The sequence below is a fragment of the Manis javanica genome, chromosome 11 (assembly GCF_040802235.1).
Source record: "Manis javanica isolate MJ-LG chromosome 11, MJ_LKY, whole genome shotgun sequence".
NCBI classification, from domain to species: domain Eukaryota; kingdom Metazoa; phylum Chordata; class Mammalia; order Pholidota; family Manidae; genus Manis; species Manis javanica.
In genome coordinates, this window is record NC_133166.1 from 110,832,387 (window position 1) to 110,856,646 (window position 24,260).

The 24,260-nt window shown below is 57.3% G+C and overlaps 1 protein-coding gene across 5 annotated transcripts in view; it reads right to left on the reverse strand.

Moving 5' to 3' along the window:
- The window catches only part of SHANK2 (SH3 and multiple ankyrin repeat domains 2), a 471,338-nt gene that overhangs the window by 328,337 nt on the left and 118,741 nt on the right, over positions 1-24,260 (reverse strand). For all 5 annotated transcript variants that reach the window (XM_073217285.1, XM_073217283.1, XM_073217284.1 and 2 more), the window contains 2 exons: positions 22,719-22,835; positions 15,762-15,839 (listed from right to left, as the gene is read on the reverse strand). In XM_073217285.1, the coding sequence (XP_073073386.1) occupies positions 15,762-15,839; positions 22,719-22,835 (195 nt within the window). The remainder of the gene's footprint in view (positions 1-15,761; positions 15,840-22,718; positions 22,836-24,260) is intronic.

Here is a 24,260-nt window from a genome sequence, read left to right on the forward strand (position 1 = left end):
CCCGTTCTCTGGACTCACAGACACACAGAAGGTTCCAGGAAGGATTTGACTGCCAGAGGGCTGGCAGGCCAGAAGGTGGAACCCCGCAGGTGTACCCCCAGGTAAAGGGTTGGTCCCCCAAGCTTCTCAAAGTGGGGCCTCCTGCCCCGGGACCCAGCACGTTTGCAGGAAGTCTTCTTGCAGAGGTGAGCACCTGAGCATTCCAGACAACCACTGGGGGTGTGTGCAATGCTGGCCTTAGAGAACAGGGAGAATGTGGGGGCCCAAAAGTATTCCCCCAGCCATGGGCCGAGGCGATTATTACACCTAAACACCAAAGCTCAGACAGAAGTTATTAAGGAGACAAGCTGGTCCGGCTTACCAGGACCAGTCATTTAATAACTGGGCTTAACTTCTAGAGCTTTCCTTTCTTAAGCTGTCTGCATCTTGCCGGGACTGAGCAATGAGATATGGGGTGGCATGTGAGGAGGGTGGCATGGCCTGTGCTAGCCACCATGACCCTTACCCTGCACCTTCTCCATGAATGGCTGTGCTTACCAGTCTCATTTTTGCAGACAGAGGAGCTGCGTCTTAAATTAGTAACTAGCCCCGGTTACGAGGTGAGCTGAGGGCTAAGCCAGAATGGGAGCCAGGCCCACGGACGGAATGACGGCGCCGAGCCATCCAGGATCCATCTCAGGAGGCCACTGCGGGTCATGCTGATCTTTCCAACACCCTGAATCTAAAGGCACAACGGATTCCGGTCTATCTGGGCACAAGAATGCTAACTTACTTTTTATTCATTTATTTAGTCCACAAACACACCTACTCCGAGTGGGCCCTGAGCTGAGTACTTGGCTTGAACTAAGGCATCAATGCAGACTCTACCCGAAAGCCTGCCATACTGAGACGGAAAAGCCCTCCAAGAAAAGGCAGCTTGAGAATGCCTTTCAAGGTCCAAGTTCTGGAAAGCAGGGGAATCTTTGTACGGAGTTCTCTCTCTGCAATGCTAACAGACGCCTTCAGCTGGACCCTGTGCTGTGACTTGTTCCTAATAGAGCACAGACCCAAAAGCATCCATCCCAAGCCAGCTTGGGGTCTGCTTCCAACAGGGCCTGACTCCAGCTCCCGGCCCCCTCCCAACAGCGCCAGCTGCACCACGAGTGGGAGCCACGCCTGAATCCCGGCAGCTGAAGTCGACACTAATTGAGATCGCTTTGGCCTTATTAATGTCACAGCTGGCTGACACTCTCCTGAACGAATAATTATTCCTTAAATACCAGCTCTCTGGAGCTGATTCTGAAGCCATCAAAGAAGCGATGAAGAGAAACCCCGGGACTAGACCCAACTTGTGAACTCACGGCCACACTGAGAGCCACAGGCGGGGGCGACCGCAGCTCTGTCTCTGCCCTTCAGTCTCTGTTTTGAGGGCAATCCTTCGGGTCCCTGATGACCACAGTAGCGGATAGAAGCCGCAGCAGACACGGTTCTCCCCCGTGAGAACCGGCTCACCGGGAGAGCGGTGGCAGGGCAGCCTCCACCCTCACGTTCCCGGGGCAGCTGCCCCCCACATTTCCCAGCAGCACCCCCTAAAGAAGTGAGGCTAGAGACTGGGAGGGGCAAGTGAAACCCAAGTGGTGGGGGAATCACAATGCTACCCACCGTGGGTCCTGGACAGACTTCATCGCCGCTGAACTTCCCCGCACAAACATTGTTCTTTCTGGGAAGCAGCCCCTCGGTGCCCCTTTCCTCCCCTGGGATCTCTCACTTGCCCTGACCTTTCCCGGAGGCTGCCACAGCTCTTAACCTGGAAACCTGGGATTTGTAGCATTAGGCACTTCTGGCCTGCAAAACCCTGCTCTCTACCTGGCCTTAGAACAGGACACTCGGCAGCCCCAGATCAGCCGTGGCACCCTGCCGAAGGGCTCTGGGCTCTAAGTAATAGGGAGGATCAATGTTGCTTATGTCTGGAAGAAAAGTTTAAGGTCACCCAACAGCAGATTCTCAGACCCTTTCAAACTGGGAGGAGATGGAAGAAAATGTCCCTTGAGGAGAAACATCCCTGGATAGAGAACACAGACATCTTATAAAAGTCCCAGAGTCATGTCGCTGTGTCAGGAAAATGTCCCCCAAAACAAACCAAACAGAAACTTCCAGGCCTTTCGCTGAGATGTGCTGATCGGCTCTACCGAGGACGGACCCACTGGGCAGACCCTGCTCGGTGCCCCAGCGCCTGAATGGAGTCCCCACCGAGACGAGCTTCCACGGGGCCATGGCCACGTCCTTGTCAGTCACTTGGTATCCCCAGGCCCTACAACCTCTTCAGGCCCTGGGGCGCAGGGTCAGTCCTGCGTGTCGTGGATGACCCAGGCGTTAGCACGTTCTTGGAAGGAGCTTCCTAGTGGCCGCATGGGCCTGGCACTGCAGCTGGTGTGGGGGAGTCCCTGTCCCATAACCGGAGTTTCACTTCCTTTTCCGTGAATGGGGACAGCCTTTCTCCTTTCACTGGCGGTGACCAAACGTGACCAGATGCGCTCAGTGAGCCCGGCACAGGCAGAGGCTGGTGTGGGCAGCTGCCTGTGAGCGGTCCAGACGCGCGGCCCGGAGGCTGGTGGGTGTGGCGGAGGGCAGGCAGGGCTGGGAGAGAGCAGGCCCCGGTCGTGTCGTGGCGTCGCCCTGGTCAGCTCGGGCGTGGCCGACATCTGAGGAATGCCCACACTCTCCTCCTGGGCACGTGCACGCCTTCGCGCATGAGCCCGTGTGCATGTGTCTGTCCCTCTCTCTCTCCCGAGCCTCGTTACCTCCTCGCTCTGCTGTCCTCCATTCGATGTGTCCCCCCAGACCCCCACCCCCTCCCCTGGGTCTGGGCCGCCAGGGGATCCTCTGTGACCCACTGGGTCGCCAGCCCCCGCCTCCTGGGGATACAAGCTGGTTGGTCCAGCAGCTCAGCAGGCTGAGGACGGGCAAGGCAACCGCCTGTGGGCCAGTCAGGACGGGACCCTAGGGCTCCCAGGGGACTCCCAGGGGGGGTGCGGAGCAGGCCTGTCGTCGACCCCCGCACACCTGGAAGGGCCATTCTGAGGACTGACTGGCACTGAGGGGAGGCAGGCAGGGCCGTGAACATTCCCCACTGGGCTCACGCGCTGGGACTTCGTGGGAATGCAGATCCCCCACCACCGGGAAGGGCATTTTCCTAAACTAACACTCGAGTAACTCAAGGGGTGACGGGGACGAAAGGCCAGGAGGACAGAGGCCCCGAGAGCCCTCACAGAACTCTGGGCGCGGCTGGCTCACGGGGACTCGGGCCAGTCCTGAGGACACGGGGAAACTCCCCTGACCTGGCAAAACAGGGCCTTTGCAGCTGGGATGCAGGTACGGACCCAGGGATGGGGACAGTGTCCGAGATCACCTGGGTGGCCCGAAATGTTATCCCAGGTCCTTGTAGAGAAAGGCAGAGCGACATTTGCATACAGAAGAGGACCGGCCACGGGAAGACGAAGCCGAGGGACGTGGCCACAAGCCCAGGACGCCTGGGGGCCCCCGAGGCTGGAGGAGGCAGGAAGGGCCTCCCGGGGTCAGCGAGGGAGCCCAGCCCTGCCCTCTGGGTGCACGCTCCGGCCTCCTCCAGCGAGAGAACACACCTGCGCTGTCACCGACGCACTGGCAATCTGCTGCCGCGGCCCCAGGAAGCTCCTCTTTTCTGTTCTTCTATTTTCGGTTTTCCTCCCTGATGACCCCCACTGGAGCTGACTCAATCACACAAAAACTGGCATTTTCTCAAAAACAGAAAGCTCAAACACGTAAGCCATTTGCAAAGGGGCAATGTCACCCCTAAAAAGGATGAAAACCGGTTCTTGGTGGGTGAGCATATTTTACTCTTCTTATGCATAAAGCACAGCCATGCAGACAGCCCCCAAAAGGATGAACAGGGCACCCAGGGTGCTGGAAGTCCACGGGGAGGCGGGGAGGCAGGGAGGGTGGGGCCGCCTGTGCAGACGGACGGGCGCCAAGCAGGGCCCACGGAGGCACGTTGTCCGTCCCCAGCAGCAGCGGGACCTCTGTCCCCACAGAGCTGTGTCCATTCCGGCAGGGAGACCCGCTAATGGTGTTCTCAGCTCGTCCCGGGAAGCAGGGGGGCCGAGACGGGATGCACATTTGCTGTCCTGTGGTCCCCAATTTCCACTCTGCCTTAGTGGCTGGTCTGTGAAACGGACTCGTATTTCAGTATCAGACCGAGAGGCACTGAGGCCCTCCCACGGCCCATGGAGGGCACGCAGGGAGTGCTAGCTGTCTCCATCCTAGTCCCTCTTTTTAGGAAGTTTCCTGGTGAACCACATAGATGACAAGCAGATGCGCTGCAGGAGCCCAGCGCCTGACACACGCGTGTGCGTATGGCCGCTCCCAGAGTCAGGTCTGACGAACGACAGCGGCGTCCACAGAAGGCAAGTGTCGGGAAACCACAGGTAATGCGCGTCCCAGCAATCTGAGACAGCTGAACCTGGGCTCGGGTCTGTTAAGGACAGAATGTTTGTGTGCCCCCCACACCCCCAATTCCTGTGCCGAAGTCTAAGCCCCAGTGGGATGGTATTTAAAGGTGGGCCTCTTAGAGGCAGGAGGACAAATGAGGTCATGGGGGTGTGCCCTGTGACGGCACCAGGGTCCTCCTCAGAAGGGGAAGAGACCAGGCTGGCTCCCCATGCACACACTGGGGGCGGGGGGCACGTGAGGGCAGTGAGCAGGCAGCAGCCTGGGGGCCAGGAGGATAGCCCTTGCCAGGAACTGAGCGGACCAGCATCTTGACCTCAGACGTCCAGCCTCCAAGCTGCCAGGAATAAAGGCCAAGCCACCCGGTCTCTGCTGCTCCATCACACAGCCCGAGCAGCTGGCACAGGCTGCTGCTACTTCACTTACATTCAGGGACAGATATTCTCCCAAACAGCACATTTGTGATTGAATATCTTACATCAACTACCAGCGTGCTGGCTTCATGCCCTTCTACACACCTTACCCAGGTTGTCCCATGCTAATACTGCCGGGGGCGGAACGAGTAATTATAAGGTTTATGTGAAATCACGTGGCCAAGGGCCTCTGCCCAGCCACGGCTCATTTCAACCTGTTATGAGCGTTGCAGGTCTGGTGCTGGGCACTCGGGCTACAGAGATGCAGGAAACAGAGCACCTTTTCCTGCAAGGAGCTTCACGGTTTAGCTGCAGGAGCGGGGGGCTGATGCAGAAGCCATCCATTATACCACACGTAAGTGCGGATCAAGGAGCGTGGAACCCAAGCTGGTCGGGAAAGCGTCCTTCAAGGAAGGGCTCAGGTTCTGAAGGGTGAATAGGAGTTCACCAGACAAAGATGAGATCCTGGTGGGGAAGGGGAGGGGGTAATATTAAAGATTTTCTTTAAAAAAATTAGATCAAATTTTATTTTTGATGCTATACATCGGGGTGGGCAGGTTGAGAAGTCAAACCCCCAACTCAGGTTCTAACCTGCAGCTGTCACTCCCCACCCCCCACCCGCCCCCAACCCCATGCCAGGCTTAGCTGCTTTCTCAGGTCTTTACCTCCTGTTTCCAAATAGCACACTCCTGGTGATCAGATTTCTTTTGTTTGTAAATATTAGTTACTGCCGCCTGGCCACGGCAAGGGTTCGGCCTGCTTATCACACCACCCAACATGGCCGCATCCCAGGCTTCGGTTAAACGGTCACTATGGCTAAACAATCCACACCGTGTCTGCAGCCGAGAGCCAGTGGGCTACGACTGTACTTCCTTGGAGTGAATGATAGTCACATTTTAAAGCCTGCTTTACCGCTTACTGTAATCAACTCACTGCCACGTTCTGACAGAGGTTCTGACAGAGGTGCAAGCGGTACAGCGCAGGCCTGCTCCCCAGGGTCAAATGCGTCGGTGACCTCACTGCTTCGTTTCCGCCCACCCTCCTGCACCCAGCAGGCTGGTGCCCACCACTGCCAGGGGCTGCCTGGTAACGTGCACGTCTGGGATGCCTTCGGACACCTCTGCGCTGATTTACTACAATGCCGGCTCAGGGGGCCCTGAGCTCAGTTTCAAAGGAAGGACTGAGTTTGCGGTGGAGAAGCTTCCTGCACCACTGCTGAAATGCTTGTCCACTGTCTTCCACATGGATATCAGTTTTTCTCTGAAACTTCAGAGTTTTTATTTTTGTTCCCCAAGTACTGAGCTCACAGGCACCCGCCCTTGCCATGGGCACCTGCTCCCATGTTATGCTGGAAATTCGGGGGCCTTTTCCGCAGGGAACCTTGTGTCCTGAGACTGAGCTCGGTACCTTTTTCCTGCTCCCCCTGGAAACCTGTAATGCAGACGTTGCACGCCTGCCGCCTCCTCGGAGCCTTGCATCCAGTTCTCCGGCCCATCTCCTGGGGTCCTCATGTGCGCCGCTGCCGGCACCCTTTGCTGTCATTGCTCATGTTCAGCGGCCCTTGGATGCCCCATTTGCACCTGCTCTACCTGCTTATCACGCAGAGGATACAGGGTTTGTGATTTTGAAGTTCCCTCTCTGTTCTCCAAATGAGTTGGTTTCTCTGGCTTTATCATCTCTGCTGAACATCTGCCTTTCACATTGCAGTTTCCCCATAGCACCTGGTCCTTCCCAGCTGACCGGTCCGTTTTGGGTCTGGAGTCCCTGCACAGAATGGAGACCCCGGATGCAGGCTGCCTTGTCGCCAGGAGGACCGCCACGGGTGCTTTCTTTGGGGGAGGTTTTATTCACAGAGGCAAAGGCCCTGGGGCAAGAGTGTTCTCCCTGAGCTTGAGGAAAAGCAGGCGGCCCGGGCGTCGGAGCAGAGCAAGCAAGCAAGGGGAGTCGGGAGGTGAGAGGCCAGTGGGGTCCCCAGGAGCCTGCTCACGCTGGTGTGCTCAACAAACACTCCTGTTCCCAGCCCTGCCTGCATCCCGAGAGAGCCTGGCTTTTGGGGTCCTGACTTGAGACCTGGCCGCTCCCAGCTCTTCCCACTGATGGCAGGCAGGGGGCTGATTTTCTCCGGGCTCTCGGGCCGTTATGTGTCCACCTGCTTTCTGGGTTCTTTCTTCTCTGCTTCCTGGCGGCCACCTCGCCTTCATGTTTACCTCACGGGGTACAGTGCTCACGGCCCCGCCTGATCTTTACGCACATCAGGCTGGGGAACGAGCATGCCTGACAGGAGCGTGGACAACGGCGCCTGCCAACAGACCTCTGGGCCCACAAGCCCCGGGGTGGGGGCCGGGGCCAGTCCCAGGGCTGGCTGCCTGTTTTTGCCTAGGAGGACACACTGAATAACTACACGTGTTAAGCTTTGGTCCTAAGCTCGGGTGCAGGAGGTTGGCACACCCTGAGGTGGGGCACAGGGGAAGAGCCCCTTCCCCACCCCCCGGATGCCCAACCTGTGCTCTGTGGGGCCTTCAGTCCTCGGGGTTCTACGACTCTGACCTCAAGCCAGTCCCTCACAGCCCTGCCCTCCAAGTTGGGGCCCCTCCCCCCCAGTCATGCTTGATTTAATTAATTAGGAAAAGCTCCCTGTCTGGAGCCCTGGTTTGGTCAACACAGCACCCCTTCCTGCAGACTCGCCCCTCTCACCATTTACAGGGTGCGTGGGCAGAGGACGCTGGCCTTCTGCTGTGAGGGGCCGTCAGGGAGCAGCACTGCCCGCCAGGACGGGGACTGAGGACTCACAGCACAGGTGACATTACTGAGAGCTGAACTTTTACACTGTTAATTAAAACTAAGGCCAAGTAGCCACGTGCGCCCCGGGGCCACCAGACTCTGGGCACAGCCCTGGGGCCTTCTGCTGGATCCAGAAGGTGCTCACAGTCGCCGCGGGATTCCACCTGCCTCGCTCGCCCTCCCACAGCGACATCCACCTTGCATACTGGACGGCGGCTGGCAGACGGGTGGCCTGGTTTCCCTTTGGGGGTTTTCTTCTGTCCCATCTGAACCACACAACTTACCAGAGTGAAATCCAAACATCCTGCCATTCAGGGTCTGCAGCTGTCTGGCCTCCGCCCACCCCTGCCTCCCCAGCCTGTGGGGCCTCCTCAGCGCTTCTCTAACACACCAGGCACACCCTGACCCCAGTGCCTTTGCACTGTGCCTACCTACCCCTGGTGCTTTCCCGGGTGTCTGCGTGGCTCTCCCCCCTCCCTGGTGCCTGCTCAGAGGTCTGAGGCCCCACTAGGTTCTCACCACCAACGGGCCTCCCCTCCACAGCCCCACCCGGGTCCTCTCCCCCATCACCCTCTGTGCTGTATGCTGATCGGCTGACTAGTTAAGCCTCAGTCTGATGGGCGCTCCGGCACAGCGGGGCCATCCTCTGCTCACGACCTATTCCCCAGCACCTGGGAGAGGGTGTGGCTCTTATTGGAATCAGGATCTGTGCTGGCTGAAGTAATGTATTCCAAACCTGATTACTTCCATCAAGAATATACACAGTATTTCAGCCAAACATTTTGGGTTGGCCAGGTTTCTATGCCCTGATCTAGAAAAGCGACTTCGACTTCCCATCTCCATGGGAACATAGTCTGAATCCTGAATTAAGACCGACAGAACTTTTAAAAGCAGCTGCGTGTAAATGAATGGCTTCTCTGAAGCTGGGCCCGCACAGGACTCAGAGGCTGAGGTGCTTACCGGGACCTGCCAGGCTGCAAGGTGGAGTGGGTGGCCCAGGGGCACCGAGCGGGAGGGGTGGTGGGGACAGTGGCCAGCTGGCACGGGCACAACCTTCCCAGAGGGGCAGCGCTCCCCGCCGGGCAGAGGCCAGCACACACAGGCTGCCTGGGTGTGACCACCTTGCCTAATTTTTCAAGAGAAGCTAGAAACTGAATTTTCATATGAAATTCCTGTATATTTAAAAGTTGGCAAAGACATGATTTTTTAAAACCTAGGCTGGCCATGCTCTAAATCTAACTCTTGGGGGCAGATGCACCCTCTGGATGGCAGGTGCTCAATGGCAGGCTGCGGCTTATTCCAGCACCGGAGTAAGTGGGGGCTGGGTGCCCCACCCTGCGGCATGCTACCTGCCCTTGGGAAGGTCAGGGGTCACGGGACCTGAGCAGGTATGAGCGGCTCCCAGCCCCACCTCAGCAGGCTGCGTTCTCACACACGTCAGAGCTCAGAGTGGAAAGAAAGCCTCGTATACTTGACGTCCCCACAAGTGGCTGTCTACCAGGAGGCACCGTGTCTCCCCCGGGGCAGCCCTGGCCTGCACCCCGGGGTCCTGAGGCCAGCAGCCCACTCCCGTGCTGGGTGACTGATGACAGCAGCCAGTGTTAGGGGGCTTCCTCACTGTCATTACCCCCATTTCAAGGGGGGCAGGAAGGGGCTGGAGCCACTGTAACAAATGACCACAAACTGGGAGGCCTAAACCCATACACACCGATTTCCTCCTAGTCTGGAGGCCACACTCCAGGCGGGGCCCATTCCCCCCTAGCGGCTCCAGGCCGGCCCTTCCCGGGGGCTCCAGACGTCCCAGGGCTGAGGCCACATCTCTGCAATCTCTGCCTCAGTTATCACACGCCTGCCCGTTTCCACATGTCCATCCTCTCATTAAGAACCAGTCCACCCCACTCCAGTGTGACCTCATCTTACCCTCAGTTCATCTACAAAGACCCTCTTTCCAAAGAGGGTCCCATTCACAGGTCGTGGGTGGACATGATATTGGGAGACACTATTCAACCCAGAACAGAGGCATTCAGGGACTTCCAGGTAAATCCCAGTGGCCTGCTCAGGGTCCCACAGCCCAGGAGGAGCAAGAAGGCAGGACTTAGGCCCTGCGGTGCAGAGTGGGTGCCAGTCACTCCTGCGGGGCCTCTGGGCACATCTGGGCCAGCCCCTCGGGCCTTGCATCTCAGGAAACCCGCCCCCCGTGAGCCATCTCCGTAGGTGATGGGAGGCCAGGATGAGAATCCCGGACAGCATTTCTGCCTCGTTTCCAGAAAGGGCTTTGGCGGCGACACAAACACCTCCCGGGGCTGTGCTGGGGGAAGGCTGGCTCACAGACTCCTTCCAAGTGGGTGCGTGCAAGCCGTCCGTTACTCAGCTGCGGTGCTCAGAGAAATGTGTCTTTAGCAAACCACACTGTTACAATGGAATGCCCGCGACCCCTCCCCCAAATTCACCTGTTAAAGCCCTGCCCCCGACGGATGGTGTTCGGAGGTGGGCAGCGGCTAGAACACACCGTGTAAGTGCAGGGCGCCATGGCCAAGTGACTGCGAGGCCTGGTGCCACCCCGGGCACTGAGAATGTTCTTTACGTACCCCAGGAGCGAGCCTGGCACAGGGTGGGCTGGGAGGGTGGCCCCAGGGACCCAAGCAGAGGCCTCTGTGATCCAGTGGACCACCACTGGGCTCTGGTGGGGGTGTCATGGGGCTGCTACAAACGACCACAAGCTGGGAGGCTTCAGGTGATGGGACTTTACCCTCTCCCAATCCTGGATGCCAGAAGCCCCAAGCCAGTAACCCTGGGCTGAAACCAACATGCGAGCAGGCCCGGGCTCCCTCCAGAGGCACCAGGGGAGGGTCCTTCCTGCCTCTCCCAGCTGATGGGGACCCCAGGCACCCCGGGCTGTGGACACGTCCCTGTAGCCTCTGCCTTGGTCTCCACGGGGCCTCCCGCGGGTGTCCTTTTATAGGACCCTGTGATCACACCCTCTGGCATTCTGCAGAGTCCTCGCCACATACGGTCACATTCCTGGGTTCTGAGGGCTGGAGGCTGCGTCCTTGGGGGGACATCTGTTAGCCTGACGCCCCTCCATCACACTCCTCCCTGGCCCTGCCAGGAGGGGCCCAAACACAGGCTCTGACCCATGCCCCTACGGGGCTGCCTCCCTCCCTGAACACATCCGTTCTCTCCAGACCTCAGGTCTTTGCTCGCGGACCCTCCCCCCAGAGTGCTGTGCCCACTGCCTCACACCAGGCCCCGTGGGTGCGTCAGAGCCTCACGCCAGGCCCCCTGGCCTCTTTCTCTCTCTGCCTTCCTTGCTATCCTGGTCACCTGCACGGTGCACCTTTTCACTTGGCGGCGGCCATGTGCACTGCCTGCACCCAGACAGCAGGGGGCTGCCTCCTTGCTCACAGCCAGCTTCCTGGGGGCCGGATCTTGGCTCTGCTCCTGCCCACTAGCAGGACGCGGCCCCCTCTTGGGTCTAACCACTCCGGCCTCAGCGCAGTTCCCACCCATCCTCTTCGGCTGCCCCGCCCACCAAGACACAGTCATCCCCCTAGCTCAGGTGTGACGTGTCCAGGTGAGCTGAAGGGCGAGCTGTGATCTTCTGAGTGAGGGTCCATAATGGGCAGTGGCACAGGGGTCTGATGGGCAGGTCTCCCTGAGCAAGAGAGGTGGTAAGGAGGCCCTGTGACCGTCCCTCCGGGAAAGAGGGGAAGGAGTCACGGTGTGCCCGGGGGGCCAACGCGGCACAGATGCCTGCGTGGGTGTGTGTGCAGGCAAACCCTACGTTAGGTAAGTTCTTTCAGAGAAGCAGTGTGCATCTGCGCATGGATGGGCGTGTGTGCATGGGTGGGCATGGGTCTGCGGGTGTGTTCACAGACGTGTTTAATGCACAATCTTACATTAACTTTGCAATTTCCCACTGTCAACGGAAACCATTTGTAACAGAAGACAGCACAACGGGAGAGATGCTGGGACTGCTCACAACAGTAACACAGACTGTAAGGTCCCAGCAGCAAACAAAACCGCCTCGGCCCTGCTCTAGGGGCTTTCAAGGGAAGGAGGCATCACCAAAGGGCTTCGCCCCTGAGGCGCTAAATGAGGCGAGAAATTTAGAAAGGTGCCTGTAGGGAACACGGAACAGAAGTTCCTGGTGAGCAGATGTCATCGGGGGCCTAGGGAACGTGCAACACCCCGAAGCAGACGTCCCTAAAATGTCAGGCTGCCTTTGTCACTGGCCCGTCCACAAACTCAGAGGGCAGCTCTTTGAGCAGGAGCCCAGCGAGGTCACGGAGCACACGGCCGTCTGCGAGGTGCTCGCCTCCCCGTCGGGCAGCGTGCCTGGCTCGGGAGGACTTGTTCGTTGCCCTCCTTCTAATCACGCCAGGAGGGAACTCAGTTTGGAGCCCCAGGCAAAAGTAAACAAGATGCCCATGGGGTCTGAAGGATGAGCGCCAGGACCTGACCTTTCAGGACAGCAGTAAGGTCACGTTCAGGAGCTGAGCGCTGCCCCGAGGCCCGCAGGCTGGAGCCTCAGGCAGGGTGTCAGAGTCCTGAGGGAGGATTCCTTCCCTGGGAAGCTTCAGGTTTTGATCTGAAGGTCTCCAGCTGATCAGGTGAAGCCCACCCACCGCGTGGCGGGCCATGCGCTTTGCTTATAGTGAACTCATGATGGACACAAACCACATGTACAAAATGCCTTCAGCCCGCAGTGCATCACTGGGTGACGGGGTACCGGCGCCTTGCAGGGCACACGCAGCAGTCGTTCCCACCTCTCCCTCGCTGCAAGCTGCCCTTCAGTTAGACCTCCCACCTCTTCGGGCTTCTTTCCCTTGTATGTCTCTTTATCTTCAGAATCAGAAGATTTTTTATATTTTTGGTCCCTTGGACTGAGCTACCTAAAAAGCTTAAGATCCCTGCTGTTCGTGCCCTGCCGGGATGCGCGGTAAGTCACGCGCCAGAGGGATGTGTCTTCCTCACCCCAGACACCAGAGCCCTGGACCGAAAGCCAGGAGGCCCGGAGACCACAGACTCGGCGGCACTCAGCTTGGAATCCCAGGTGTCCACCTCTCTGTCATCCCACTTCCCCTATAAGCAGGGATAAAAATGCCCACCTCACTGGGTTGATGAACATTAAATAACATTTAGAGACGCATTAGTGCAACTGGGAAGTTTCATCACCACCAAACCACCCATTACCACCCCATCACCATCACCCCATCATCACTGTCACCCCATCATCACCATCTCCATTATAGACTGAATTTTGTTCCTTTATCATCCCTACATTGAAACCTAAACCCCAGTGTGTTTGTACTCAGAGACAGAGCCTTTAGGGAGGTAATTAGGGTTAAATGAGGCTAGAGTATGGGGCCCCTACCCAGAAAGAACTGTTCCTACTAGAGAATTAGAGACCCCAGAAAGCCCCCTCGCTGTCCACAGACGCAGAGGAGAGGCAGTGAGACAGGGACCACCCATGAGCCAGGAGGAAAGCCTCCACCAGAAACTAGACCTGCTGCCCCTCCGCCTCGGACCTCCCGCCTCTAGAACTGTGGGAAACAGATGCCCGTTGCTCAGCCCACGGGCTGTGCGCTGCCGCGGTGGCCCACGCCGACCAGGGCAGCTGCCGTCGTCACTGGGATGCCCACCCAAGTAACGTTCTAAGCGCTGCCCCTCTTCTTTCTTCTTCTCCTTGGGCAAAAAAAAAGTCACCCGTCCCTCTTCAGATTCTCAAACCCAGGCATCAGAGTGTCTAGAGGCCTTGACTTGAACATGGAGAACCGTACGTTGGCCCCAAAGGCTCTGATTCAGTGACAATGGGGGGAACCTGAGATTTTGCATTTCTCTCAAGTTCCTAAGCCTTGCTGACGCTGCTGGTCTGACATTTGCATTAGATCATTAAGCAAAAGCCTGGCCAGATGAGTGCTGTCAAATACACCAGGATTTCTGAGAAAAGCCCGCGTTCACAACAGCAGCTGGGTATCGCATCGTTTTCCAGGTGAGCACGTTTGATCCCTGTTAAATGACGCAGCACAGCCACCATCCCCCTGTGAGCTCAGCAGCCAGTGGTTCAGTGCTCATAACTGGGAGGGGAAGAGCAGTGAATAGAAAGGGAAGCCGGGGGCACGTCACAGGCAAGGATCCGTAGACTGAATTCACTCTCTGTATTGCTGGGACAAGAGGGGGGAGTGGGGAGACCAGACCCCCGATGCGTGCGCAGAGCCTGACCTGGGCATGCGGAGCAAGCGACCAGGCACTGATTCCACGGGTTAGGTGAGCAACGCCTGCAGGGTGCAGAGTTGTATCACTCAAGGGTGTTCTGCAACTTGTCTTCCAGAACCGTCACGGCACTTGATTGATTACTGTTAGCAAAATAGAGGCAGACGGGCTTGGGTTTCAGCTGGTACAGTATTGCTGATGGGAGGGTGCACCAAGCATCCTGCCAGGACTCCCACAAGAATGGGTTCCCCATTCCACGTGGCCACTGCCCATGGTGGCAGGGAGGCCACCAACAGGGACCTGGAGCCCTGGAGCACCGCCTGGCAGTTACAAAGCACAACACAGCCAAGTCAGGAACAGCTTGTTTCATTATCTGGGTGCTTGCTTACCACGAACCAAAGACCATTAGCTGCTAGTTCCTAAGCAATCTGAACAAAGTTATGACTTAAAAAAAAAAGGACCAAGGAAATATATTATCTAATGGCAAAAAAACTCTTTAAACCAAGATCACCAACCCGTAGCTAAGCGCAAAGGAACAGAGGCAGCTCATGGTGAAATGCAAGGAGCCCACAGTTCCCTCTTGATCACCACCGGGAAGAGCACGTTTCTCAGGCAGTAACTTTACCAGCAAACCAAGAACTCACTTCTACAATCCCTTAGACATCTGCAAGCCGCAAGATTCAGGACCGAAATACAGGCCCTCTGCTGTTAATGAACCTGGAACCTTCTGAATGGTAGCCATGAACGTCAAGCCCAGTTTCTGGGTTGAAGCGGCTCATCTTCCACATCAAGCCCAGATACATCAGCAGTGTCTGAGAAGTTAGTAAAATCAGCCATGGAAGTGGCTCTAAATCAAAGGCCTCTCTCAGCTCAGTGAGACGTAAAAATTATTTCTAAAGAAAAATCATGGTCAATTTTCAGTCAAGTGGAGATTTCTGACTATGCTGAGGATCAAAAAGCATCTGTATGATATTAGAACATTTAACCAAAGAACAGGCTTTTCTCCCTGAACCACCTGCTCAGCTGTATCAAAACCAGGTGAGCCCCTGACCCACACAAGGGAACAGTGGCCTGAGGAGTGAGGCAGTGCCGCAAGCCACCACGTGGAGGAGCCTGGACGACACTAAGCCAAGTGCAAGAAGCCAGACATGAAAGGCCACCTTTTGTGTTGATGCCATTTATGTCCAGAACAGGCACAGCCATGGAGACAGAAAGCAAATAAGTGGCTGTCCAGGGGCAGAGCAGAGGGACGGAGGGACAGCCCACTGGGCACAGGTTTTTCTTTTGGGTGACAAAACACATTCTTAACGACACAGTGGTGATGTCGCCCCACATCATGAATATACTTAATGCCACTGAATGGCACACTTTGAACCTGTCAAAATAGTGAATGAATTTTGTGGGACACCTATTTTACCATGCACTCCACTGTGGAAGACCATGACCAAGCTGGGTAGGGGCTGCTCTCCCTCTGTGCTGGGACAGCAGGCCCAGTGGGGGTGCCAGATGGGTGACGAGCCACCTCCCCATGAGAATCTCATAAAGCTCCTTGCTTCCAGGAAGGGCAGGGAGCCAGCACATTCCACCAGCTGCACGATGGCAGCCTTTCCGAGGCCGCCGTCTTGAGCACTCCACATAGATGAGTCGCTGCATTATTCATGCTTCGGTCCACGGGAGGAAGCCAGCGGTGAGCAGGGAACTGAAATATGTTGGCAGCTCCAGCACTGAGAGATGGAGGTCCAGGGACACAGCCTCCACACACAGACACCATCCCAGTGAGACGTGCCAACCTCACGTCGAGCACATAGACTTGAGCTACAGAAACAGCACCACCTAGCAACAATGCACACACAGGTGTCCCCTGTTTTTGACATCTCCTCCCTTTACCTGAAATGGGGTCTGGCTGTTGTAGTTTTTCAATTCCTTATTTCCACCTCGAAACAGCAGGACCCGTGCACAGCTGTCCTGTAAATGGAACACAAGAAATCTGTTTGTAACACAGGGGCACGTAAAGGGTCCAAATCTTCTCCAGAGGCTCAGCTCACAAGAAACTGGGGAAATATAAATGCAAAGTGAAAAGAGAGGGTATTTTTCATTCATCAGGGTGGCAAGGATGAAGGAAAACAGCCTTGTACACTATCGGTTGATGACCAACTGCTGCATACACTTTGCACAGCAACTGGGCAGACTCCATAAAAATTTAAAATATGCACACCCCATGGTCAAACAACTCCACTTTTTAAGACTATTCTACAGGAGATCTTGCGCACATGTGTATAAATATAAGTGAAATACCATAAGTAAAAAATGCAAAAAAAAAAATACAGGAAGAGAAAACCTGGAGATGGCATAAATCTCCTAAAATAAGAGAAAGTGAGTATGTATTCTAGAACTTTCTTTGCCTTGGTGGTTGTAGAAAAAAACAGAGCAGATCGATAAAAACTGACAAGAAATATATCCAGGAACTTCTAAGTAGGAAATAAGTCTTGGAACAACACACAGGCTTAATTTCTATTATGTTTTAAGACTTGAAGTCTTTATTGTAGGAGAGTAAAGAATATGTCTGGAAAGGTAGGTACCAGTTACCAGGATTTACTGTCCCAGGAAGGAAACGCCCACAAAGTGAGCGGGAGGAATCTCCTGTTATTATTTTCTATACTTACATTGCTTAATGTTTCTAAAAGGCAACTGGCATTCATTTCTTGTGTGCTGCCCTCCCTGCCCCTGCCCTGCTCCTAGAGGCCACCCCAGCACCCTCCCTCCTCCCTGAACTACCCCTAGCTGGGTTCTGTTACTGACAACGCAGAGTAAGTTAATCACAGCAGCATTATGATGCCACAGTGAGGGACGCGTTGGTGGTGGGAAGGAGGCTATTAGAGCCCACAGGAGACAGGGTGGGCAGCCGGGGGGGAATTTCAGCAGGCTACCATTTTTGGGGTGTGTATGGGGCAGTGGACAGGTAAGAGAGCAAAACCCCCAGGGCAGCAAGCAGGGGACCCCACCGGAGGCTCCAGGACCTGAAGGCTGCCCCAGGGTCACCCCTGAACTGAACTGGATGGGGCCCTGAGTGAGCAGCCTGGGGGGACCATCCTGCTGGCAGTTTCCTGGCCCATCCAAACCCAGAAACAAGGCCCTGTTGGGGCAGTCCTGGGGCCCCCAACGTCCAACTAAATTGCCATCAAGAAGGATGTTCACCTATGCAAAGGCTGAGAGTGAACCCCCACTGGGCACTGCCCTGCACACCCTCCCAGGCAGAACCCAGCCAGGACCCCAGGAGAATCCTTCACGCGCTCACAGAGGGATGGCCTTGAGTCATACTAACCCACCCCTGGGGACACGATCCTCACTGTGATAGTCCCAGACCTTCAAGCGAGACCACATCCCGACAGCTACTCAGCATCAGAGGGCAATCTTTGGGTTTAGTAACAGTTACACCGTGTGCGTGCATGTGCACAGGATGCACAGGCACATGCATGTGTGTGCACAGGAATATGTGAGCTGGCATGTGTGTAGGTGCATTGTGCTAGCATGCACACGTGTGTTGGCGTGAGTGTGCACACATGCGCTCTGCAGTGCTGCATCCCTGCTGGAGGCTAAGAGCAGGCCCACTGCACAGACACGGCAGCAGAGGCCCGGAAGGGGTGTGAAAGCCGCAGCTTCGGTAACGGAGACAAGGGAGAAGGTGTGCGATCGCTGGGGGAGCATCAGCGCTGCTCGCGTGGCCACCAGCTGCCCGGTGCCCTTCCAAGTGCATCTGGTGCGACACACTGAGGTGCGTCCTCGCCCCTCCACACCAGTCTGCGGAGTACAGCCAGAGCAGCGGCCAGCATCTTCTTTGAGCGCAAAGCATGGGGCAGAGTATGTTTCCACTGCCTGTTGCCTTCTTGGCATGGCTTTTCAGAGACACTTCCCTGAACAGACGTGCCCTCCTCTGCTCGCCAGGCACCTCTGAGGCTCACCCTCTCCACGCACCACCTCCTGAGGCACAAATGCCAACAGTTTCATTTCCTCGTGAGGAGGCAGACCCAGAGATGGTCATTCGGGCACACAAGGACACTGAGCTCTGCCATGCCAGGGGTCGTGCTGGCCCCTGGGGACACAGGGCACTGAGCCAGTGATGAGAAAGGGCCATGTGACAGAGAGCGAGGGCAGGTGGTCAGGGGAGGCCCCTCGGGGGAGGCAGTCTCTCAGCTGAGACCTAAAAGTCAAGAAAAGCGCCATGTGACAACCAGCAAGGCAAGTTCAGGGGCCTCAGGGCTGGGCTCAGGAAGCCAGGCCGAGGGGCAGAGGGTGAGCTGGCCAGGGGCTGAGGGCCTTCGCTTCTGCGTGGACGGGGTTCCCATCACAGGGACACGAACTAACTGCAGGCACAAAGCCCAGGGCCTGCAGGACGTGGCTTAGGGGGAAGAAAGTCCAGGAGGAGGAGAGGTTGTGGGGTCTGCTCCCTCGGCTCCCTCCCCAAAGCAGCCATCAAGGGGAGATGCCAGTGGCCTGGGCAAGGATGAGTGGGAAGGGGACAGCAGGGAGGGGAGAAGACCTGGGACAGAGGGACGGTGAGGGTCAGGAGGGCAGCCTTGCTTTGGGAGCCACAGTCAGAAGTGTGCTGCCACGGGGCCGGCACAGGTTAGGAGAGGGACGGCTGAGGGCCGCAGGAGGTGTGGGGGGCGTGTGCCGTGGACGGCGCTCCCAGAGGAGGCGGCAGTGGGCTCCGTCCGCGCAGACAGGCTTGGCCACGGGAGCAGAGAGGGCGTCAGACATGCGCTGATGACAGGTGTGCCCAACACTGCCGTCAACATCCAAGGGGACTTAACGCCGGATTCCCAGTTCCCGCCCAGGCCTTTCATCCCCGCCGCGCTCAGGCAGTCCCCACTTAAATGTCACAGACGTGACTCACTAAGTCCTCCACACTGCAACGCAGAGGCTCAGTCCCAGTTTGCATATCCTTGGAAACGAGCCTGTCTGGGCAGACAGAAATCGAGGAAGAGCTGAAATGAGTGAGATTGGGAAAAGGTAAGGTCGAAAGAGTTGGGACGCTGATGGCACCGGAATGGGGCTGGAAGCCTGGCTGCACGCACCGAACACCCCCGAGACCACGGCCCACACATGCTGGGGCACACGCGCACCCTTCTCTGACTTGCACACTGGGGAGCCCATCCCCGCCCCCCTCTGGACCACATCACTGCTGCCTGGTGGGGAAGGAATACAGGGCAGGGAAACAAACCCGGCTTTGCTGTTTGCTAGCTATTTTGGCCCAAACCCTGACTTCCTGACCCAGATCCAGGATGACAACCGACAGGAGCCACCAAAGACCCCCAAGGAGACGTAAGGGACAAGACCGTGTGGACGCCGAGCAGGACGCACACCTCGATGCTCAGGAGCACATTTGCCCCGGGATGGCCCCGCGGTGCTGATGACGCCGAGCACAGGGTGCGGGACACAGAGCACAGCCCACCCCTCCCATCAGCCCTCACTAGAACCGAGAGGCCTGCTCCAGAGAGGCAGGGCGTATTTTTTATCTTCCAGACAAATCGGCCTGGCCTGGTAACCCTTGATACCTAAAACTCCCTCCCTCCCTTTATTATCCAGGCAGAAAATCAAACACTAGGCTGCACCCCCTCTCTGGGGCTCCTGGAAAGCCGGCAGGCGGCTGAGGGAGTTGGCAGATTAGACACAATTCGCTGCTTACAATCAAAGCCCTAATTAGTTGATTTCATAAGAGAAGAGAGAATATTCTGATCACAGTGTGTTTAAATTAGGAGTGTGCAGATGAGGCCTGCCTGAAATTGATAAAACACACACATCAATCTACAAACCTGGGTGCTTTTAAATTTAATAAAGAGGCCTGGCAAGGCGGATGAACAGCAGCGCCATTACCACGACCGCCTTCACCCCCACCGTCGCCACCCCCGTGACCATCCCCTTCATCGTCGCATCACATGACGACCTCATCGCCACTACCACCGTCATCATCGTCAAAGCCACTCTTTGCTGAGCATCTACTGTGTGCCAGGCATACCATATGTCTGCTTTCTATTCTAAGCCTCTTAGCAACCCTGAGAGTTGGGTATAATTATCCGCACATTACAGAGGAGGAATTTGCCCAAGAAACCAGCACGGTAATGGTTTGGACCAAATGGAACCCAGACCGCCACAGCTCCCGGCACAATGTCACTGCCCTGAGGCCACTGAGGCCGCATCTTATTCCTTCGCTGAATCCTGCCCTGACTCAAAGACCCTGCGTCCACACCCTGGAACAGTCTCCCCCTCCCCATTATTCCCTGCCCTGGATGTGTGCCCTGCACGCCACCCTCTTCTGCCTAGAGGCGCAGAGTCGGTTCTTGCATCTGCACTGAGCAGGCCCAATGGGCCACATGCATCACACGTGCAGGAAGTGGGGACTGGCACAGACAGGAGGCGCCTGGAATGTGGGTGACACGGCAGGACGGGGGTGCTAGGGATCAAGTGCAGCACACGGCGCAGGCTGGATGAAGGCTGGGCACCTCACGCCTCACGGACGGCTCAGGCAAGCACCCAGGGGCCGTGTGTGCAGCTGTGCTCAGGCCCGCACTGGGGTGCCATCTGGACAGGCTCCGCTCACTGCGTGAGCTCGACACTCCGACGGTGCCGGGGAGGCCTGAAGACTGCGCAGCATCCCAGGGGGGACTGCGAGGGGTTCACGAGGCTCCATCCCAGGCGTGCAGGGACCCTGGGGCCCCCAAGCCTGTGCCTCAACAATGGCCCAAGAAGTAATGCAAGACAGGTACTCCAAACAGGTGGGGCCACCTGCACACTTCTACCCATGCTGCCAAGGGCTGTGTGGGGACTGGGGGTGGGGGTGGGGCTGGAGCAGGGCAGCCTTAGGGATCCCAGGGCCCTGGAGGGGGGCACCACCCACAGGGGCTCCCTGCTTGCCAGGAGGAAGTCACTCAGCCCTGGAGCAGGGGAGTCTGTCCACAGGAAGTCCAGGGAGGGTGTGGGTGTAGCTTTCCATGCCCAAGCTTAGCAAACTACGGCCCACAGCCTAAACCGACCCACTGCCTGGGTAGAGTTTCACTGGCACAGCCACACATCTGTGCATCTTTTGTGGCAGAGTTGAGTAGCTGCGATAAAGTCCACGTGGCCTGTGAAGCCAAAAACATTTCCCAAGTGGCCCCTTACAGACAAAGCTTGCTGCTAAGAAAAACTTAGGAGAAAATGCTCAGGAAAAGTCCTCCAAAGGCACAAGGCAGCAGGGGCTCCTGAGACCCAGCTCGGGGTCTGGCCGCGGGGTGGGGACAGAGGCGCGCATGCACAGTGACACCAGCCAGACCCAGCCTCATTACACACTCAGAATACACACCTCCAAAATGTTCCAACCTTTTCTAATAGAAAAACACCAACGCTTTCAAAGACTATCCTGCCCACAATTATTTCAAGTGACAAAAAACATGTTTTTCCTGTTTTTGCATTTTTGTTTTTCAATGATAAAAATATGCTTGAAATCTACTGGGGAGAACTAAGGAATGCCTTTCCCCTCTGAAGCAGTCATTAAGAAGCACATGTCGGCACAGATGCCTTCCCAGCCCAAGCCAGGCCTCGTGATGTTTTTCTAACGCAGCTGAGCATGGTACCTCCAGGCTCACACAGCCGCCCCGGGGCCCAGCACAGTGGAAGGCGCAGGGCTCCAGCTGCAAGCAGACCCCACAGGGTCGCTGTCAGGAAGGAGGAAGCCAGCTTTGCAGAGTACTCTGGGAGGCGCGGCTGAAACACTACCCCAAACCTACCAGGCTGAGCTGCTCTCCTATGCCAGGCACAGGGGAGACCCTGCAAGATGGGGGTTTACACCCCTGCGGAGGTGGGTCCCCAAGGCAGAGGGAAAGAGGGCCACCAGGGAGGGCATACTAATGGCCTGGCCGTGGGTGGGTGACCAGGGCTGTGTTGCAGAAGTTGTTTGGTTAACAAAGGCTGTCAGCAAAAAATACAACTGTCAGGGCCCCTGGAGGCAAGGCTTCATGGAGGGCTGGATGTCTGAGTTGGGTCTGGAAGGACGCACAGTTTTCCAGGGCAAAGAACTCAGGAGGGTTTCACAGCTGAAAACAAAGGGGGACTTCAGAGTGGCCGGAGGGGCTCGGGCTGGGATGTCCACAGATGGGGTCAGGAACAGACTCAGGTGCAGGCTGCACGGTGGCCCCACCGAGGTCTGACGGCACCTGAACTATGCAGGGGGCTCCGTCGGCCACACCGTCCACGTGCTACAGCTCCAACCGCCCCTTCTGTGTCTTTCCCAGAAAGGGGACTGTGAGACAATGGCCTTGTTGAACAGACCCGCATCCCAAGTCCACCTGGGGCCTGTAGCAGCTGTGCCTTGGGGCCACCCTCTTTTCTCCCCTTGACTTGGTTTCTTCTTTTCTCTAATAGGGATAATCGTTCTCAAAGAGGCAGATGAAGGTCACCCACAGCTCTGGACTGAACTGTGTGCCCCCAGAGTCCCACGCCAGAGCCCCAACTCCAGGGCGAAAGGAGGTGGGGCCCGGGGAGGACTGAGGTTAAGTGCGTCATGAGGCTGACCCCACAGGAAGGGATGGGGGGCCTTATAAAAAGAACACCAGAGCTCCCTCACTCTCTGCCACACGGGCACACGGTGAGCAGGAGGCTGTGCGCAAGGCAGGAAGAGAGATGGCGAGCAGGCAGCAGTGTGCAAGCCAGGAGGGGGGATGGCAAGTGGGACCAGCCCCCTAACCTCTGCCTTCCAGCCTCCAAGGGCTGTGACAGTAAATGCCTGCTTTTTAGGGCCCCGGCTGTGGGAACTGTCACTGCAGCCCGAGGCGGCCCAGACACACACCCTGCCCCGCTGCCCCCGCTGACCTGGTTGTAGAGGGCACAGATGTGCAGGGCCGTGTTCCCCGAGGCGTTCTGGGCCCCCATGTCGGCCCCATAGAAGAGCAGGTGCTCCAGGTGCTGCACGTGTCCATACCTGCAGGCCTGAAGCAGAGTCCATGCTGTGAATCAGGGCCCACGGGGGACACCCAAGCCCGACCACAGCCCGCCCCAATGCCAGACCAGGGGCCCCACCACATCAACCCTGCAGTGCCCTGGCTGGGGGCCAGGCAGGAGGATGCTCACGACCGGCCTGAGGACTTGGGCTGCGCTGCCGACAGGGGGTCGGCAAAGGGGTCCTGAGGGTCCTTCCATTCAGACCCGGGGCCTTGGAGCCCAGAGCCACGTGGGACGTCCTCCCCCTGGCCTCAGCAGCCCGCCCCACAGCATGCACAGCCGGCGGCTCCCCGAGCCCCAGGAGGAGGCGTGAGAAGAGCCAGGCAGGGCGCGTACAGACCCCGCTGTGGAGAGGGACGTGCGCCCTGCCTGTCCTCCTCCCAGGGGACCCCCAGCTATGGCTTTAAAATGCAACCCACCCTTAGGAGGCTGCAGGAGGCAGGTGGTGGGCAGCCCTGGAGTGGGACCCACCCCACTGAGCCCTTCCAGGAGAGCTGTGTATGATGCAGTAGCCAAGAGGGCTCCAGGGTCAAACAGATGTGGACCTGCCCCCCAGACCTTCCATCTTCCAGAACTTTCACCTCTGAGCCTATGTACCCACATGGAACCACAAACCCAGTTCCTCGCGTAGTTCCTGGGTGATCATGTGGATGAGGGGCCCCTCTACGCCCCAAGGATGCATGGCACAGGCTGGCGCCTCCCCACAGCTGCTCACGGGGAAGCCCCCCGGGGTCTGGTGCACACTGCTCCGCACTGGGCCGGCCCTCTTCCCCAGGCAGAAATCAGTTCTGACACACCCCCACCCGCCCATACTTCCTGGGCACCTTGGGAAAGGCCGCTGAATGGCCAGCTGCCCCGTGATGTGTAACAACCTGGACAAGGAGACCCAAAAGGCCAGGAGATGGTGGTCCTGACCCCACACTTCTCACACCGTGGGTGGGAGGCAGCCAGAGGGAGGGGAAAGGCCAGCCGCCAGGGCAGGCACTGTGGGGCAGTCAGGAGCTGTCACTCAGCGTGTGTTCCTGCTAAGTGACATGGACAGAGGGGACTCCATCTTCGCACAGTCCGTGCGAAAGCACAGCCCTCCACCAATTCACAGAAGGAAAGGTGACGGGAAAGATATCAAGACTATTAATTGGATGAGCTTTAAAAAAACCCTTGGAAACACCACTCACAATTGCTGTGTCTCCTGCAAAATGACCTCATTGATGAAGTACACTGTCATTGCAGGTGTGGCTACTGTCGCTGCCCATCTCCCATATCCTCCTCTTGGGCAAGGGTACCTGCGTTTTCCTTCTGAGGTCACCCTGACCCCACTCTCAGAGGTCAGGGGGTGGCCTACCCCACTCCACCTGCAGTGGGTCCAGGACACAGGCCCGAGCAATCAGCATATTCCATCTCTCATCATGGGTG